The following is a 19057-nucleotide window of genomic DNA, read 5'->3' as shown; positions in this document are numbered from 1 at the left end:
AGAGAATACAGATAAAATTTACCTTCTTAACCATTTGGCCCATTTGTTTTTTTAAAAAGCTTGTCTAATAAATTTTATTATTCAACAGATTCGAAAAAAATTGTTCTAAATCCTTTGGATAAACGCAAACTATGACTCCCCAGTAGTGAACAGTGTGCTATGACAGACTAAAGCTGGGGACGTTCGGCCAGAAGCAGACAGAGGTGGTCACGCACGGGGCAACGCGGCCAGGGCTGGCTGCCTCGGCGTTCTACGCGCGCAGAGGGCGAGGGCCAGGGGTGCCGGCTAGGCAGTTATCACTGACCCTTTTGACCACTTTCTGTCTGAGATGCAGGCTCTCCTGTTCCACAGCCTGGGCTGAGGGTCTGCAGAACATCGAAGGAGCCTGACAGTTCCAGAAAACTCTGCCAGGACACGGAAAAATCAAACAGGGCCCCAAACACTAAGCCACTAAAATCATGTAAGGGTCACCAAAATATATATCACTAGCAAACCCTGGTAGAAGGTGGGCTGTGATTAGATGCTGAAAATAAGGGTGCAGCTGGAGATCCCGGGTAACTGACTATCTGAGGGGCCTGGGCTGCTCTTCGGATGAAGCATCTTTGTCAACTCTAAGCTCAACAGTGGGGACGAGTTCAGCGGTTGCGCTGACGCACCATGGAAACGTAACTAATAAAGAGAGCAAGGTCCGGTCACATGCTGCACGAGGTTTCAGTCAGTGACAAACCGTCAAACCGTATACACGACACTGGTCCCACCAGGCTGTAACGGAGCTGAAGGATTCCTACCGCCCAGTGACGCAGCCGTCGTAAGGCGGTGACGCAGCACGTTACAACGGCCTACAGCATTCGGAACACGTGCTGCACAGGTCTGTCGCCTAGAGCAACGGGCCGCACCACACAGCCGAGGCGTGCGCGGGCTCCGTGACGTTCGCACGACCACAGAACCGCCTCGCGATGCGTGAGTGTCCCCCCGCTGTCATCATGTGTCTATGACACATAAATACAAAAAACTGCACAGCCACGCAGAGCGTGATCCTATCTTTGCAAGAAAAACACAGCGTGTACTTCTGCAGAAGCAGAGACAGTGAGGCAGAGTAGCGCCAAACTCCTGGTGTGACGCAGGCGTGGCGGCCGAGGTGAAGGACACAGGATCTTTCACTTACTGCTAGGCTATGGTTTTTGGAATTTTACTTTAAATTTCCAAAAATAAATTTTTTAGCATATGCAGGCAATAAAAGTGTACAATTTTCAATCATAGAAATGCAAAGTGAGGCCGGAAGATGGACAGGCGGCCGGTCTGAGGGCATTTCTGAGAACCCCCTTCCATCTTTACCAGAGCAGGACAGCCGGGGAGGGAGTGGGGAAGGGCCACCCACTGCTGCGCCAAGGGACGGCCACCCCTCATCTGAGCTGAGGGTGGCGCACACCTTCCAGGGCCCGGGGTGCTGCTCCGCACCCCACAGCCAATGGGCCAGGAAGGTTCCTCTCTGATGAGCTGCTCTGTAAAGTCAGCCATACTTCAGGTTCAAGCCCTCTACACACCTCCACCTGCAGAGAATTATTCTCCTCAAGGCTTATGAGCTTCCCCCGTCTCCTGCAGACAAGTCAGGGGCTAGCGGCCTCCCGCAGCTCGCCCACCTGAAGGGCCCCCCACTTCTCTCTGTTCTGTGCGCCGAGGCTCTGCACACAGTAGGGTCCTATGTCTTAAGGGACTAAGACACCAGTCAGCTGGATGGCTGTCGGAAGCTGCGACACGCTTGGGATCAAGATGAAGCTTGCTCATTGTCTGCGAGAGCGAAAAAAAAAAAATGGAAAGAGTCCAAGTATTTTTCAATAGGAGTTTGAGGGGAAAAATGAAGGAGGAGTGGGTGGGGAAATAATTTACAGCACTTTCTACAAGAAGAGAAACAGGACACTGAACAGCCCTTACAGAGAATGCGGTGGATCTGGATGGAGGAGCAGGGAGGGAAAAAGTCCAAGATTTACTGTTAAGTGAAAAAAGCCAACAGAAAAACACTGTGGAAGACATAATCTCATTTCTACGCGGGGCAGAGAAATGTGCGTATGCAGGAACGTAGAAGGTGAGGGAAGGAGGGCATGAGAATATTTTTAATGGCTATCTAGAAAAAAAAAGCAAGAAAAATATGTCAGCTGTGAACAGTGCATTTTTTGGGGGAGGGGAGGAGACACAACATTACTGGAGATTTATTTTGGAGCTTTTAAAAAAAGTTCTCCATTACTGTATCGTTGGAACTTTTCCAAATGAGCACACGCTATTTTTACAATAAAAATTATTAAAATGTAAAATAACGTACAGGTTGTCTGTTTTTCAACAGGATACAAGACAGTTGCCCCGAACACCCTCCAGACATGATAAAATAAACTCAGATGAACTGCGACCTGCAGAATAAGTTCATCCTTTTGGCACCGTGGATCCGGAGCGTGATTCAGAACAAGAATCGTTGAGAAAGAGTCAGGAGCCCAGGCCACCTTCACAGACGGCGTTTCGTTTTTTATAATAATGCATTAGGTCAGAGCTAATGAAAATCTCGACTATTTGCCAGAGTCATAACCTCCCGGGGCTAAACGAGACCTCAAAAGTAATTCGCCCCCTCTTCGGCTCTTGCGTGCCCTCGGGGGCAACCCGGACCTACAACTCCCAGTCCAGAAGGTCCCTGAAGGGAAGTACAACACTCCGTAGGGCAAGATGTCACAGAGGGCTGACGGAGTCCCGTCCCTTATACTTTATTAAAGCGGGGCTCTGGCTCTAAGAATTACTCACTCTCAAGTTCTGTCAACCCACGGCTAAACGTCTTTACTAGTCAACAGCTTCCATCTCTGGCAGGCTTAGGTATGGATTGACGAGCGACATTAACAGACTGCTCTGTGAAATGCAGCATCGGGACATAAGCTCTTGCCTCAGACTTTGAGCGTGGACGACACGCTTCTGTGCGCACCCCGCCCCACTCCGAAATCATGTTGAATCCTAACCCGCAAGGTGCTATGAGAGGTGAGGCCTTTGGGGGTGCTGAGGTCACCAGGGTGGAGCCCTCGTGAATGGGATCAGTGCCCTTATAAAAGGGACCCGGAGAGCTCGCTCGCCCCTTCCTCCCTGTGAGGACTCAGCAAGAGGACAGCTGTCTATGTACCAGGCAGTCCCCTTCGGACACCGAATCTGCCAGTAGCCTGACCTTGGACTTCAGCCTCCAGAACTGTGAGCGACAAACGCTTGTTGGTTAAGCCACCCGGGCTGTGTATTTTTGTTATGGCAGCCTGAACAGACTACGGCTGCAATGAACACGTGCTGTCACCAAGTGACAGGGGTGCCTTTGGGTAAAGCCTCTTGGTCCAAATGACCAAGTTATTATCCACAGGCAAGTTATCCATCAAGATTTAATACTATTTGTTACTAAAAACTGTTTTTGTGATAGAACTTGTTATCGTAGCAGTTAAATTTGTGCCTTTAAGGGCCACTATTTTGATGCATGTGTACAGAGCAAGATTTCAAGAAATGTGAACACCTAGAGACGATTCGATACCGTGTTCATTAACGTCTGCCATCAGTGACGGTTTCATCTGACCTCGCCTTTGCCACCTGGTCGATGCAGGACGCTTTCAAATTCACTGAGGAGCGACACGAATGTGGAAGTCCAGGGGGCGTGTGAAGGACTTCTCAGTCTCAGAGGCAGCATCGGGCCACGCCGGATGCTCTCGCTCCCTTCATCTCCAAACGGTCAGGGCTCTCTCGCTGAGCTGAGCACACGCAGCCCACCTGTCACCTGACGCACACCCCTGGGACACTGCAGGAGTGACACGCCTTTCCGCCCTCCTTGCAGGGGCTCGAGGAGGCTGTGATGGTCTCTCTGTGGAGATCAGGCTTCAATTTCCCGAAGCAGGAAGGATTATATTCCTTTACCTAAATTCTGGTTCTTTGTTTCTTAGACAAGTTCATCTAACATTCAGCCTACATTAATTGATCTCCAGCAACCGCAGGCGCTCAGTAAAAACGGTGCTGTGGTCTAGAGGGACTGACCTAACTGCAGGGAAGCACAGTCTGGGAGGGCGCCGGGGGTCCGATCAGGCCACGTACTAGCTGGATGCTCCTGAGCAAGTCACGTCACACTTCTGCACCTCAGTTTCCTCTCTGCAAGATGAATATAAACCACCCAGCGAATAATGCACACTCAGTAAGTCAACTGCTTTGCTGGGGACTCGGTTCTCAGCCAGGCCCCAAACTATCTTGCTAACTTGACCTCCCACTCGCTCCTTCCCGAGGCTCTGTTTCCAGCCTCCAGGGCTTTGCTGCCTCAGCCCAGAATGCCCTCCGCCTGACTTCAGCATGACAGACCCCCGCTTAGCCTCCAGGCTCGTCAGTGACACCTCTTCTATGAAGCTTTTTTTTTTTTTGCTCTTCTAAGCCAAGGGTCATTTCTCCTCTAAAATTCCCTGGCCCCTTTTATGAACATCCTGCATGACATTTACCACGTGCTGCCTTATATAACTGTAAACAGATCTGCTCTGTCGTCCTAGTAGGCAGTCTCTTTAAGTGCATTCTTGGTCCGGCACAGTGCCTGGCACAGTGGCTTACGCAAGTAAAAACTGGCCAAGAAATGCTGGCGGGAGGAGATGAATCATTGGTGTTTGCTAGTGTAAGGAGTTGAGTGGACTCTGCTGCTTTTCTGTGGGTTCCAGCAGTGGCTGCCACCCACCCCGGGCCCCTTACACTCCCTAAGGTGGACGGATCATGCATGTTCGGATGTGAAAGTGGGTGACGAACTTCATGCCATCCGCCCACCTATGAACTGTTCCAGCAAAAATAACCTGCTTTGTCCACCACTGACCATAGAGGCCTCGAGGTTTGGGGAAACAGTCACATCAAACATATTCTTCAAGGGACAGTCTCATCAATGGAACTAGTAAAAATGATCTTAAGCATAAACCCTGAAGATGCAGTAAGTGGATGGAGACCATTTTTCTCCTTCACAGGCCACTCCTCTCTCTCCAGGAGGAGGAAATACAGAATTATTTTCCTCTCCCATTCTGTGGGCCTGGCTACCTTACAGTGACAGTTCGCAGTGGCCCGCGGGCTTCCTGCTAACGGCTCTGGCCCTTCCCCCGTGCTCCCCAATGCTCCTCCCAGATCAAACCAGCGCGACGGCGTCATTCAGCATGTCTATGAGCCTCGGCACCCGTCTGAACCAAATTTGCTTTCTCGATAAATAAAAAACTATTTAAAACAAAGAAGGCTCTGGTGGGACTCTCTCCTAAACGGCGGGGTCGCTTGGTACTTACGTCCATTCCATAAAAAGTTTGGCGCCATTTGACATTTACCAGTATCATTAAGAATGATCGACCGCTCCCATCACATGGCGCCGTTCATCCGTTCAGCGTTATCGAGCATCCACGTGGTGGACAACGTGCCAAGAACACAACGGCTAACAAGACAGCTAAGACCTCAGGGAGCTGACACTCGGGAGAGAAGCAGACGATTCCTCCCGTGTTTAACGGTCAGGTGACGCGTGTGATGAGGGCGCTGAAGGAACTCGTCCTACGGGATCACCTGACCTGTCCGGAAGGTGGGGAAGCCAAACGTGGTTTTCCTTAAGATGTGGTTCATGAGCTAAGCTCTGAAAGGTGACGATGCAGAAAATAAAACTCAGAAGGAGGGAAAGAGGCCATTTACGCTACCTGGAATGCCCACTCTCCCCTCTCCCCTCCCTGCATCCTGATAAACATATGTTCTTTTAAGACCCACCCGAAACATCTCTCTCTATTGTAAAACACCCTCCTTTCAAAGACTAGACACTGTGAAGACGGAACGAACATAAAATATAGGGCAAGAGAGGTTGGGAGAAAGATCTAGGCCTCCGGGGGCCTCCGCGTGCAGTTCATAGCTCTGGCATCTGCAGCTCGCGGCCCATTCCCGTCCTTACTGTGGCCTGACAGTCTTCTGGAAAGAACCACTGACAAGCCAGGGCCAAGAAGGTGCCTAGTGGAGTGGCTAAAGGGAGAGACGCACAGGCATAGTGGCCGAAGGGAGAGACGCACAGGCATAGTGGCCGAAGGGAGAGACGCACAGGCATCCGCAGGCCACCGCTCGGTGAGAAGCACGTGACCAACACGCGTCTGAAAGTCCTTTGTTTTTCCGATGGATGAGTCTGGACAAAATCCCCGCCCGACCCACCCTGCGTGCTGCACCAGCGCGTCCCGAGGGCCAGAACTGTAATAAGCCTCCCTGTAATAAGCCCTGTCAAGCACTCCGTGCCGGAAGTTCAAGGGGAGTTTACTCATTGAGCTGGACCCGGCCCCAGCAAAGCCACAGCCTGATAAATAAGTATAAGTATCAGGGAGGCCGGGTCGAGGGAGGCCGGAAAATGAATTGGGGGAGGGGAAGTTGCACAACCAGCTGAGAGGGAAGATGTTTAGGGAGGCACACTACAGCGGCCCGTTTCCACGAGCGTCACTTAATTTATATTTAGCCTTCCCATCCTCAGTAATTGAATGCATTATTTATTTTGGCCAGCAAATGCTACGTGTGGCTTTCAGAAGAACAATAACAGGCTTTTAAGGTTTAGCACTACAGCCTTTAGAGACTCAAGGAAACATTATCGGATAAATTATTAAATACGAAGGGGGCGCCACATTCCTGCTCCCCTGCAGTGGCTCAAAGTGAGGGGTGAGGCCGATGAGTCAGAGCTGTGGCGCTGAGGGCACTAACTACCGGGATGGTTCTTACACTGCTTGTCTCCGTGTGGACCGAGGGCATTACAGGTCACACGACGGCAAACGGCCACTCACGGCTCCCCTCCAACAGCTCCTGGGAGCTGCAAATCTCTGGTGGGGATGGGAGCCTTTATTTAGCGCGAGAATTTGTTTTGTTTTTTTTTATATAAAAAAACAAAACAAAACAAAAAAACAGCATGAAGCTCCATTGAGGATCCTGCCATGATAAACTTGCCTGGGACCGACAACGTTCATATTTCATGATACAAGTCTATAGAGCTGGGGGAAGATCTCAGCCTCCACGTGCAGGTCCCAGAGCTGGCATCTGCAGCTCGCAGTTTATTCCTAATTCATACATGACACCAAACTCAGGCATGCCCACATGGGTCTACTGAACCTGAACTTTTTAAGAGGAAACTGGTTTTAATGAGACTTAAAATTTCTAACATCCAAACTAATCAATTTAACCGAATCTTCATTTTGCACATCGCCAGGTTTTCGGTGGTGGCTGTTAATTTCTGTTTTGCTTTGTTTCTAGCTAACCCGTCATCCTCACCAAAGCAGGCATTAGGAGAAAGCGCCACGTTTACTGACAAATAATGAGGACAGATGGCTGCCTGCTCCCGTGGGACTTCTCGTCCTAGTGGGAAGGAGGTGTCCAGACGATGAGTAAACAAACACACGGTCAGAAAGCGCAGTATGTTCAAAGACCAGAAAAGAAGCCAGCGTGGGGGACGGGGGACCATCGCTAAAAGCAGCCGTCTCCCTCGGCAGTGCTGGACAGACCACCGCGTCATCCACTGAAGCCCCCTGGCCGTTTGCACGGTCCACGCTACCGGGCGGGTGAAGGGACGTGGCCTTGGGTCAGTGCTGGCTGTGGCCCTGAGCCGGCTCCGCAGCCATTCCTTCCTCAGTTTTCTCGACTGGGGAGTGGGGTACTAACCACGGAACTGGCCTCGAGCAGCCGCTGGGAAGATGAGATGAGGCGGTACGTGCACAGGGCTTGTCCCATGACCGATGCTCCACACATGGAGCCAGGATTTCTTTTAGTCTTTGTTACGGCCTGCTGGACAGGTGCCTGCTGCAGGGCTGCCAGGGATGTGCCTGCACGCACCTGGCCCGCCCTGTCCCGGGGGGTGAGGAGGGCACCCTGCAGCAGACACTGTGACCCGCCGAGGGCATTCTCTTGGCTGGAGTGCAGAGCGGGTCGGAGCGCCAGGAAGCGGACGACCCAGGGCAGCCCTCAGTCAATGGTGGATGGGGGGAGAGCATAAGGAACCTGTCCTCTCCGCCTCAGGTGGGGTAACACCAAGGCCACTAGACTCTCCCTCCTCCCAGAGGTCCCCAGCAGGGGTGGACCTCAGCTGCCCACAGAATAATCTGCCCGCTAGCAAAGAGTTAGTGTCCTCGTGCAGCTGGCTTCCTTGCTGGCTTCCTTGCCTTCCCCCCTCCCCTCCCCATCACCCAGGTGACACTGGCGGGGGTCACCTCCCAAATAAGCCACTCACACACACCCTTACCTCCGGGACAGCTTCTGTACCTAGTACGGACATGCGCCTTGAGCAGAACTGTCAGCCCTAACTGCAAGCTGCAGACAGTATTCATTCTGTCCTTACTAGATTCTACTCGTGTGTCTCTGGAGTTTCAAATAAATATCAACAACGAAAAACAAACGAATCTGCTGCAATGAAGCACTCCTAACTTCTACAACTCTCCAGGCACACACAGCCCAGAGGTCTGAGCTGCCTGACCCAGTCTGCCTGCGACAGACTTAAGAAGTTCCTTGCAGGAGAATATCCCGCTCTGTCATCTGTCTGACTATACACGTGTGCACGTCTGCTGTGCTTCCTACAAAAGCGACAGATCTAAAACTCCCCATTTATTGACAGCTCCTTGAGGAATCCCTCTCTCCCCGACACAGGCCACACGCCCCTGCAAAGTCGGCTTTCCTGAGCCGCCAGGGACGCCCGGAGAGGAGACGCTGGCGTGACGGGCTCACCTTGGGAGAGGCACTGGTTGGCCAAGGCCACCTGACCAGAATGCAGGTAGAGGTTGAGGCGCGTGAAGATGCCCGCCAGGGAGGGAATGGTGATGAAGCAGTAGGCGACACAGGCCTAGGAAGAAGCGGACATCAGGTTACACGGGCAATGCCGTCGCGGTGGATTAGCACCCGTTTCCATCCGTCGTATACTTTCACGCAAAAACATGTAACCTCCCCATTCCGAGCCCTGATTTCTCCCTTTCGCCTCTGCTGTGTCTGTCTCTCACGGAGGAGGAGGGACAAATGAAGAGAGTCATGGTGTATGAAAAATAAATCCTCGGCCGTCATCACAGGCAACAGCTAATATTAGGTTAAAAAGCAGCTATTTAAACCGATTACTTTAAATAATGGAAGTAACTAGAAGAAGAAGTTGCTTAAGAAAAAGGCTGAGGTGGCTGAGGAGCCAGGGGTGAGGGGAGAAAGGGCAGGGTGGAGATGCTCATGCGCCACTGACGTCTGCTGGACAGGATTTCATTTGTGAAACTATAGATACGCATTGCTTTGATAAAATTCTGAGCAGCCTGCTTAAGTAGCTGAAATCTTTTTTTCAAAGTTGGGAACTGACCAAGAGAGAAAAAAGGTACAAGGCCTTCCAGACCCAGGCACGACTACAGAGACGACTGGGCTGGCGCACAAACCCACATCCACCTCGGCCAACTCCCCGTTCCGCGTATCCAAATTCAGACTCCTTTGATCGTTTCTTTTGAAAACATTAAGAAAACTGGTTAGTCCGTAGATATGCGAGGAAAAGATCATCTGGAAAATCGATACAAAACCATTCTTACCGTAACACATTCGTCTCGTTCTGGGAAGAGCAAATTAGGAACTCGCAAGCAAAACCACCCACCGGGGTTCAAAGTCTGCGGGCCTTATGTGCAGCATACCCGGACGAACGCGGCTGTCTTTCTGGAATGGTTCCCCTTCATCGCTTTCCTCGTTTCCATTGCCAACCGGTTCACACTCTAGATTTGTTAGAGAGTAGAACAGAAAGGCTAATGCAATGATGGCTGACGCTCGCCTTCCGTAGAGAAACGGACCTTAACTGCAGGCAAGTCAAGGAGAATGAACAGCGTGGGGCTGAGACTGGTTAGCGCTGAACCCTGACGTGCTGAAGGGGGTCATCAGACCCGATTCTATCTGGGCCTGAGCAAACATCTCCAAGAGAGCAGAATGAAAGGCACTTACTGAGTGAGTCGTGCCTGCCAACTGGTATTACAAATGAGCATTTTCTGGTTTGATGAACAGCTAGGGTTCACTTACTCTGTTTCCAAAAATCCCACACACTACGTTTAGGATCTTAGGGGTCTTCGGAGAAACCTCCGAATCTGAGAGTAAGCCGCACGATGCAGCTAGGCATTGCTAACGAGAGCCATGAGGAAGGTGGCAGCAGCAGCCACGGCGTCACGCAGCACAGCAGGGGCTGCCCTACGAGCTGTGCAGTCACCAGCTCACCTACTCCTGACCCAGCTCAGGTGGGTGCCATCGCCTCTCCTTATGGATGAAGTCTCCACATGTAGGTCTTAAGTTTAGTATCGCTACATAACCTGATAACCAGCAAACAGATACATAAAAAAGCTACTCACCCATGAATTTACACGAAGCAATTAAAGAGCCTTCGGGAGTCTGCACAGATATGAGAAGTTTGGACTGATGGTTCCCAAACTGTGTACTGTGACCCTCCTCTAGAGTGTTAGGCAAACTCTCAGAGGCCCCTCCACATTTTTTTAAGGACACCACCACAATGCTCAGTTGCTGAGCACTGGGCAAAGCTCTGGTGAGAGGCGGCTCACACATTCAGCACCGGAATGCACGACGCTCCTGCAGTGACATCGCACCTTTGCAAAACTGGGTTTTCGGCAACTGCCGTGATAAAAAGCAAGCACTGTGCAAAAATCGACGTGGAACAGAAAATAAGGGTAGTGACGTCCAATGTGACTCCAACGTTTGCGAAGCTGTGCAGTGCCCGGTGGGTAGATATACTTCTTGAGTAAATAATTATGGTTATTCAAGAGTGAGGTTAAAATCTATTATTTTTCTTTCAATTTATGTATATTATTGTTTCAAAGGGCTATCAAATTGTAAGCGCATAAATACTTCAGCTGCTTGGGCCTAGCTTCTTAACATGCTGAACTATTATATATTTCTTTTGGCCTGAAGGCACCATGACAAATTACTGAAAGGCTGCACGACCTAAGGGAGACGCTGCTTAGTATTTCTGTAACTAAGTCATCAGTGCAACTCACTAACTCTTTGCTACTGGCATGCAGAAATGAAAACACGTTTTCGGAGAAAAAGAGGTCCATTAAAAACCATCCAAAGACTTAAGCAAAGTTGTAGATTTTACTGACAACTTTGAGAAACCACCTTTCATACTTTGGGATCAGAAGCCATATGGTGGGGGGGTAGGGTCAGAAGAATCTCAGATTAAAATCGGCACCTGACAGACAGATGCTCAACAAATGTTTAGAGAACAAATGAATGAATGAAAAGCCTTACGTGAATCAACTGCACGAGGACAGGCTCCAGATTGCAGAACAGCGACCTGGCCTCGACATAAAAACTCAGCTGTTGTTCAAAATCACGGCCAAAGGAAACCTACAATCAAGGAGAGAGATGCTGACAACGTCTCTTAGGCAACTGTGAGCTTCATGGGGGCAGGGAGGGTGCTGTGATGCCGAGCCCCCAAAGGTCCCCCAGGTATGGGTGGAAATGTCAAGAGTATGTGAGCATGAGCACGCACATGCACGCACACATGCGCGCACACACACACGCGCGCGCGCACACACACTCACTCACTGGAAAATACCCTGACTAGACCTGACATTACTTCACACGGCAGAGCTGAGACATTATCACTGCCACCTCATCATTGTGACGTGGGCACTGGAGTAGAACACCAAAAGGCCAAAGGGTACAGGACAGAATCTCGAAACGTAAACAGGGCTTCCCAGACGAGAAGGAAGTGACGGGATTCTGTCAGCTGTGGCCTTTTCGCAGAACATGAACGTGGTTACCGGGAGCCATTCGTCAGAGGAGTGTCCCCAACGAGGGCAACCCCATTCTGCTTCCTCACCGAGCTTCCACCTCGGCAGCTCACGGTGGCTGTAGGGGCCCCAGATGGAAGTTTCTCCACCATTCACAATCCCCTCGCCTCTTTCCTCCAGTTTATGAACAGCTGGGCAGTAGGACAAATTTCACTGCTACGGCCATCGTTTTTGTCCAGAGGAGGCTTAGCATTGCTGCTTCCTGCTTCCATCACCGCTGCTGTGTTTCATGCCTTATTTCCTCCTCCTTTTCCATTATAATTCAGCGGCTTTCAGACAAAGCCAGAAAAGGAGTAAATAGCACGTGATCAGCAAATAACTCCAAGGGCACGGGAGGTGCTGCTGGTAAAAGCCATTGGTATATACTTCCCAATGTGGGGATTTGAAGGCCAATACTGAATTTTTATCAAAATTGGTATTTTGCCCGCAAAGTTAGGTGGATCGTGCAAACAACCCCTGTTGCTGAGTGAGTCACGTATCCAAGGTTATTGTCAAAGCGATCTAGTTATTTTCATGAGTCACACTGCCAAGGTTCTTTTAAAGCCATCTAGTTATTTTCATCTCGGTCAGCCTTTGTCTTGACATGTCTGTTACAACAGGAAACCGGCAGCAGTCGGCATCTGGCTTTGCACACCAAGAATGAAGGCAAAGGGTGTTCTGGCGAGGATGGTATGGCGGGCTTTTCCCAAAGGAGGCTCCGGGAATCCCTCCCACTCTGCTTGTCCTTTCGGTGTCCCTGTGGACTCCTCCCATCGGAGGCGGGGTCTGCTTTCCCTCCCCTCTACGGGGCAAGCCCTGTGACTTGCTCTGATCCAAAGGATGAAGTCGGACAAAGCGCCAGCCACTGAGACGGCTTAAACTCAGCCTTCGAAGGCCCTGCAGCTTCTGCCTTTGCCGTCACCAAGTAAGAGAGCTCAGCTGAGGCGACTGAATGGAGGGCGGGCAGTGGAGAGAAAGAGGTCACGCGGATGAGAAATGAGACACTCCAGCCAGCAGCCAGCAAGCAGCAGGGCCCCAGACACATGAGCGAGGCCATCCCGGACCCTCCAGCCCCAAGTCCTGCCACATGGAGCAGCCTTGTGACCCAGCCAACCCACAGAATTGTAAGGATTGACAAAACACTGTTACTTAAAGGCACTAGGTCTTGGGGTGAGCTGCCATGCAGCAGTGGGAAACTAGATGAATAGAGAGCGGACGCTCGGCACTCGGCCTCATTTCACCATCTGATGAGCAGCAGCACATTGGTGTCTCAAAAGCCCTCCTGCCGGTCCCAGACCACGTGATTCCGGTTGCCCAGGTGTGTGCGTGTCTCCCGAGGCCTGGCCAGTGGGTGTGTCCGTCCTCCCTCACAGCAGCACTTTGTTCGGGGGTGGGCCAGTGACCCAGATGACCCCAAAGGGACTCAATCTCAGCACCTCTGCTGCGGCCCTGCCCACCAGGCTGCAGAGCTGGGAGGAAGCCTGTGGCTCTCGAGGGGAGCGGGCCGCCTGGGAGGACACTGAGAGCTCAGCCACGAGCCAGAGATGCACAGGCAGCAGGCCCTGACGACACCGCAGAGACCCCTAGTCCAGCTGCCCCTGCAAAGGGTTCCATCCGGGGCTTTGTCACAGGAACCAGTAAGTGTTCCCTCCCGCCTCTCCTTTTGATTTTTCCCCGAGGTCAGTTTGTCTTGGCTCCCTCTGCCCCTGGGGAAGTGCTGGCTAATGTCACATGTTTTCTAACTCCATCTTATCTCAATAAAAATGAAGAGCACCAGAGAACACGATGTGAACTGCTCTCCCCAGCGTGAAGGTAAACAATTACATCACGTTTCCAAGAGCACTGAAGCGCCTTCCTTGAGACTTACCATTTTTATAAATCCATTAATCAAACATGCCAGCATTCTCTTCTCGTCCTCGAGAGTGAGCGCACTGAAATCAATAATTGTTCATAATTAACACTGAGGGAATAAATGAGTTTCTAAAAAGAACAAAATATATGTAAGGACTAAGCAATTTAACAAGGAGGAACATTTTGCATTTTCTTGATTTAAAAAACTCCCAACAGGCTGTGTTTCCTGTGATGAAAATATGTAATCTAAATTAATATAAGTTAAATGTGTTTCATCTCTCTCAAAGACGCCATTCTCAAGATCTATCTATTAATGGCAAAACAGAAGGTAACTTTCTCTTTCGGGGGCAGAAAGGTCCCACTTCAAATGCTGTATATCAGAGAACTTCTGTTCAACATTATAAAAAAATTTCAAACAGAAAGCAAAGTTGAAAAGAATTTTACAGTGAATACCCACATATTCAGCCACGAAGATCCTATCAATAGTATTTTATAATATTTGCTTTATCACATAACTATCCCTTCCCTTCTCCATCCATCAATCCCTCTTATTTTGGGGATGCATCTTAAATTCAATCATTTCTATTTAACAACAAATTTAATACAATTATAAATAAGAAAATGTCAAGGCCTTATAGTTTTGATTATACATGTGAAAACCTATAAATAGTTCCCCATATTTATTCTAAAAAAGTTTTGAGAGCCCAGAGAAAACAAGAATCAAGGTTTTAGTTTGTTGGTTTGTTCTAGGGGGAAATAAGTATTGGCAGAGTCTTCACACATTCCTCCAATATGCTACGGCTCCTCATCCTCTGAGACTACATTTCCCAGCCTCCTTTGCAGCCAGGTATGGCCACATGACGTTCTGGCCAATGGGATGTGAATGTGAGCTATGTATGAGCCTTCCAATGCCCACGAGCTGCAACACGGACATGGTCAAGGCCGGTCAGCCTCCTCCAGGAACACGAAGACAACGTCCCAGAGGTATGGTGGAGCTACAAGACAAAAGGAACCTGCGTTCCTGGGTGACATGCTAAAGCAGAGCTACCCTACCTCTACCTTCTGGCCTTGTATTTTTAGTAAGAGGAAAACAAACCTATTTTATTTAGGCCAACACCCGATATCCTACTAATACAAGTGCCTTTCTGGATGTTTTCTGTGGCTTTGTTTTTATTTTGTCCAACTAAACTCTATCGGTTCCATTTATTATGAAAAGCCTTGATATTTTGTTTATAACTACCCATAAAGTTGAAAGCACAAAGTCACGAAATAAAGATTCTAAAATTCAGAGGAAAAAAATACATAATTCATCTTGTTAAGCTCTAAAACAATTTTCTCGATGCTTGTAACATTTTCCAGTGAATCAAGCGGCTGTATTTAAAAATTCTTTGGGGACTAGAATTTCAGCCACAAATAAGAATGGCTTAAGCGTGGTCACATGGAAACATGTGGCGGGAAAAAGGGCTAGGAAGCAAAGGAATGATCATTTGGCCTTTGACGCAAAGGTAAGGCCAGTGGATAGGTCTGAACCTCATTGCATGCCGAACAAATACAGTCCTTCGTGTAAGGAGTATGCCCAGTTGCATTTGAATTTCAAATAACTGGCTAATAAGAAAAAATTTAAAGGCTATGTTACTGGATGAGTGAACTCATTATACTATCTGCTGCTCTCAGAAATGTCTCAGAGACAAGGAGTATGAATTCACTTGGATGAAACCAAGCTTTTTCTCCCAGCAGAAATCTCTCTGTAAAAACATCTGCCAACTCATTTTCTCACGAAGGTTACCCGTCGGCCTCCCTCCTCCCCTGCACTGGAATGGCCTTGTTAGCAAGAATGTTAACAGTCCTCGTAAAATAACATCATTCGCAGTGGTAGCTTAAAGCTGTCGTTCCCTCATGTCCTATTACGTGGTATGAAGACCCAATCCAGGTTACGTTTCAGCCTTAAGTGGGGCTTACTTAACAGAGTCGTGCATGGTCTTGCAAACGTGCAAAAGGGCGTTCAGAATGACGGGGTCCTTGGTGGGCTCTTGCTGATGCCTAGGAGACATTTAAAGATCAAAGGAGAAGCGACATCCACTGAGAACAGTGAAAGCACTTAGTTCTTATCTACTGTACAACTTTAGCAGCAACAAATGATCCGTCTGCAGTGAACACAGCTCGGCTCATGGACAACATTCCCACTCTCAATTCTTTCAATAACGGGTTCTCTCTTCTACACATAACTTTCCGTAACTGCGAGATCCTGGTAGAACTGCTATGTTTCCCTAAGCCAGGCAAAGGGCAAACCTGGTTCCTTATCACGTTTCTGGAACCCTCTGAAGTTGTCCACAACCTGTCTACAACTGTGTTAAATGCCAGGCACAATCATTAATTGGGTTTTTCAAATAACACAAAGGACAAGCTCTTAAAATAAACGTTTATGTAAGTAAAGTAGGGATATTTGTTCCAAGCATATGGAATTAATCTTTTAGGAAGACAACACAAAGAAAGCTTCAAACATACATTCGAGCGAATTCCAACTCAACTTTCCAAACTGTGGTTAAGTTCTGTCCTATATTTTTAAGCATATCTACATACTTAATATTTAAAGAGACTTTTATACGTGTCCTGAAAAATAATATACATGAATCAGATTAAACTAGTTATATATTATCTTACATAACTTTAAAATAAATATAAACCTGTGACCCTTTAAAATAAAAATCTCTCCTTCATGGGCCACACCTACACTTATTTCATGTACCAGCAGTAACGAGTATTGGGAAAAATACATTTAATAACATGAAAAGAACTAAATTTGAAAACTGATCACGAACCTATACACTGACGATAGAACCTTGATAAGTATGACTTTATCTTATAAAACATTACTAAGTAGCTCATCGATACATCACGTCTTCCAAAAACACACAGGAGTCACATGTAGTGATGGCCAGGCTCTTGCTGACACTTATGACTTTGTCTTCTTAAGCCCTAATTATAAACTTTGATCATGACTGCTCCTTTGATGTAATTTTCCTTTCAACGCTATATTAGGTATGAAACATGTACACATGACTGGACCTCGGAGGGCATAAACTGGTTTCTTATCAACAGGCATCGGGAACTGGACCTTCCGATCACGATGTGTTACACTTACTTGATAAAAACGTCCATGATGCATTTGCAAACCTCCACCCGCACACTCTCTTTTTGGAACATGTCCAGAAACGGTAGAAATTTTTCCTAAAAATTAAAAAAAAAAAAAAAGCACTTTACATGCAATTTCCACCAGTTATTGGAAAGAATTTATGGGTCACTTTTTCTTTGAAAGTCAGAATAGAGGCAGGGTTCCCCCCGTCTGAAGCAGGTGGGAGGAGGACCCCCCTGAAAGCAGGGAGAACCCGAGGTTTGTGAAACAGGATCAGGGCCAGTTCCAGCACGTCACCTGGGCGACGTGTAGGTGACCCTAAGCTTTTCTGGGTAACACAATGAAAAGCGGGTTTGCGTCTTTCTACGATGGTGCTGACGCACACAGAAAGAAGAGTCAGTCGTTCAGAGTGGGCTCTGCGTCCTGCCTCCACAGAAGAGACGGTGCGACAAGCAAATTACACCATCTCTTCCAGCACCCGTTCCCTCAGTTGTAAAGTGGGAATAACAGCTCCTCCCACTTCTCAGTAGTGCTGTGACAATGACAAAGCGATGTGTGGAAAGTTCTACCACAGCGCTCGTGGAGTGTGGCAGATGTCCGATAAACAACAGCTTCGATTTTTAAACAGGCAAGAAACCAAAAATGTACAGTCCTGTAAATACACATCAACAGAAACCAGAAGAGGGAAGGGTGCCAGGGGAGAGGGCAGCGAGGGGCAGCGAGATGTCAGCGCACACACAGTCGCCTGGGTCTGTACTTGGCCAGGGCGCTGCTGCAAACTCGCGAGTGTGTCGCAGGATTTTTTAAGTTTTTGAGGGGAACATAATACATCTGAACTGTCAGACACTGAGACAAGCCTTAGCTTGACGTGTTTCACAGCTTCGACATTAGAATGCACGGTAAAAAAGCAAGCTAGCACGTGACAATCAAGGCAGAAGGGGCCATGTGGAAGGAGGCGTCCAGTTTGACTCCCAGAGCTGAGGAGCTGCGTGGTGCCCAGCTGGTGGCCACATCTTATTTCTCTTTCGGTCTCTGCACAAGTTTTTCAAACGCTGATTAAGTTGTTATGACATAAATACTTAAGTTGTTTAGACCCAACTACTTTATAAAAGGAACTTTATAAAAGTATTTCTTTTGGCCTAGGGCATCATGACTTAAAAAAAAAAACAAACGGCTGAGCCGCTCAGGGAACCTCTGACTCAGATACAAATTTCCAAAGATAATTGAGGAAAGTCACTTACCACCGAGAAAAGAACTGAGAAATCATGGAAGTGGGCAATCACTTTCTTAATTATTGACTGAAGCTGTAAAACAAAATGAAAACCACATCCTATTTACTAAAACTCAGATTTTTTTTTTAAAAGGCAGCCCTTTCATAATCTGCGATCAAAATTACAATGAGAAACCTGGATTGCTCGAGAAACAGGGAATTCCTGTCAGTCCCTGTCTCGGTCTGCGTTTGCCCACCCTATTCTGTAGCCTCGACTTCCCCCTCTGTAAAATGGAGAGCAGAGCAGCATCATGCTCGTTGTGAGGATTAAATGAGATGCTTCGGGTATGCAGTGCCTGCCCTTCAAAGCCCTCCATGAAAGTCAGCTGTGACTATACCTGGAGTGGCTGAACATAACAAATGGGCATGGCTGGGTGCCAATAAAACTTTATGCCCACGAACAGGTGGTGGGTCCTGGTTTGTAGCCCTCTAGTCGAGCCCATCGTGGCTGCGGACAGGCACTGGACCGCGTTTGCCAGTCGAGTCAAAGGCCACATCGTTACCCGAGGATGGTGGCACGGTCTGTGAGGCCGGCTCCAGTGCCTAGTGCTGACGTCACCCTAGGGGCACACAGTCCTGTTGACAGGGCGTTGGCACAAGAGGACCAACACCTGCTTTTTCTAAATCAAATGTAAACCTTTGACATGTTACGGTCAAGAAGAGAAAACGTACTGACAAATACGTTTGTTTATACTAAAAATACTGCTGCTTAATGTCTTTGCAAAAGAAATCACTCACGTTCCAAAAACACGATATGAAGAGGTATAAGCCCATTTCATAATTAAGTAGCTGACTAGGTTAGTCAAGCAAGAGATTAATAAAGGACTTTAAAACTTCCTGACAAGCAATACTCCAACACAGAGCATTGTAAGACATTGCAACAGTTCCTGAAACCTGATCCTTAAGAACAGGAAAAGAGTTTTAATACTTAAGTATAGTTACATATCATATCATGCATTTCCTGATTTTAAAATATAGGTGTTTTTCCATCAACATTTTATTATGAAAATGCTG

The 19057-nt window shown here is 48.3% G+C and overlaps 1 protein-coding gene across 11 annotated transcripts in view; it reads right to left on the bottom strand.

The window, feature by feature from the left end:
* Positions 1–19057, bottom strand: part of VPS35L (VPS35 endosomal protein sorting factor like) — a 97063-nt gene that overhangs the window by 21328 nt on the left and 56678 nt on the right. For 6 of the 11 annotated variants that reach the window (XR_005657873.1, XM_039885476.1, XM_039885479.1 and 3 more), the window contains 7 exons: positions 18015–18077; positions 16783–16868; positions 15600–15680; positions 13657–13720; positions 11263–11361; positions 9651–9728; positions 8725–8839 (listed from right to left, as the gene is read on the bottom strand). Coding sequence is in view for 5 of the 11 variants with exons in the window: in XM_039885476.1 (XP_039741410.1) it covers positions 8725–8839; positions 9651–9728; positions 11263–11361; positions 13657–13720; positions 15600–15680; positions 16783–16868; positions 18015–18077 (586 nt within the window). In the remaining 6 variants the exon portion in view is untranslated. Of the gene's footprint in view, positions 1–4035; positions 4147–8724; positions 8840–9551; positions 9729–11262; positions 11362–13656; positions 13721–15599; positions 15681–16782; positions 16869–18014; positions 18078–19057 lie in introns of those variants that run through there. The other 5 variants (XR_005657876.1, XR_005657875.1, XR_005657874.1 and 2 more) reach the window with 4 other exon arrangements.

The sequence above is a fragment of the Pteropus medius genome, unplaced genomic scaffold (genome assembly GCF_902729225.1).
Source record: "Pteropus medius unplaced genomic scaffold, Ma_sr-lr_union100, whole genome shotgun sequence".
Lineage (NCBI taxonomy): Eukaryota > Metazoa > Chordata > Mammalia > Chiroptera > Pteropodidae > Pteropus > Pteropus medius.
The sequence above is the reverse complement of the archived record's forward strand: the minus strand, read 5'-3'. Positions and strand labels throughout refer to the sequence as shown.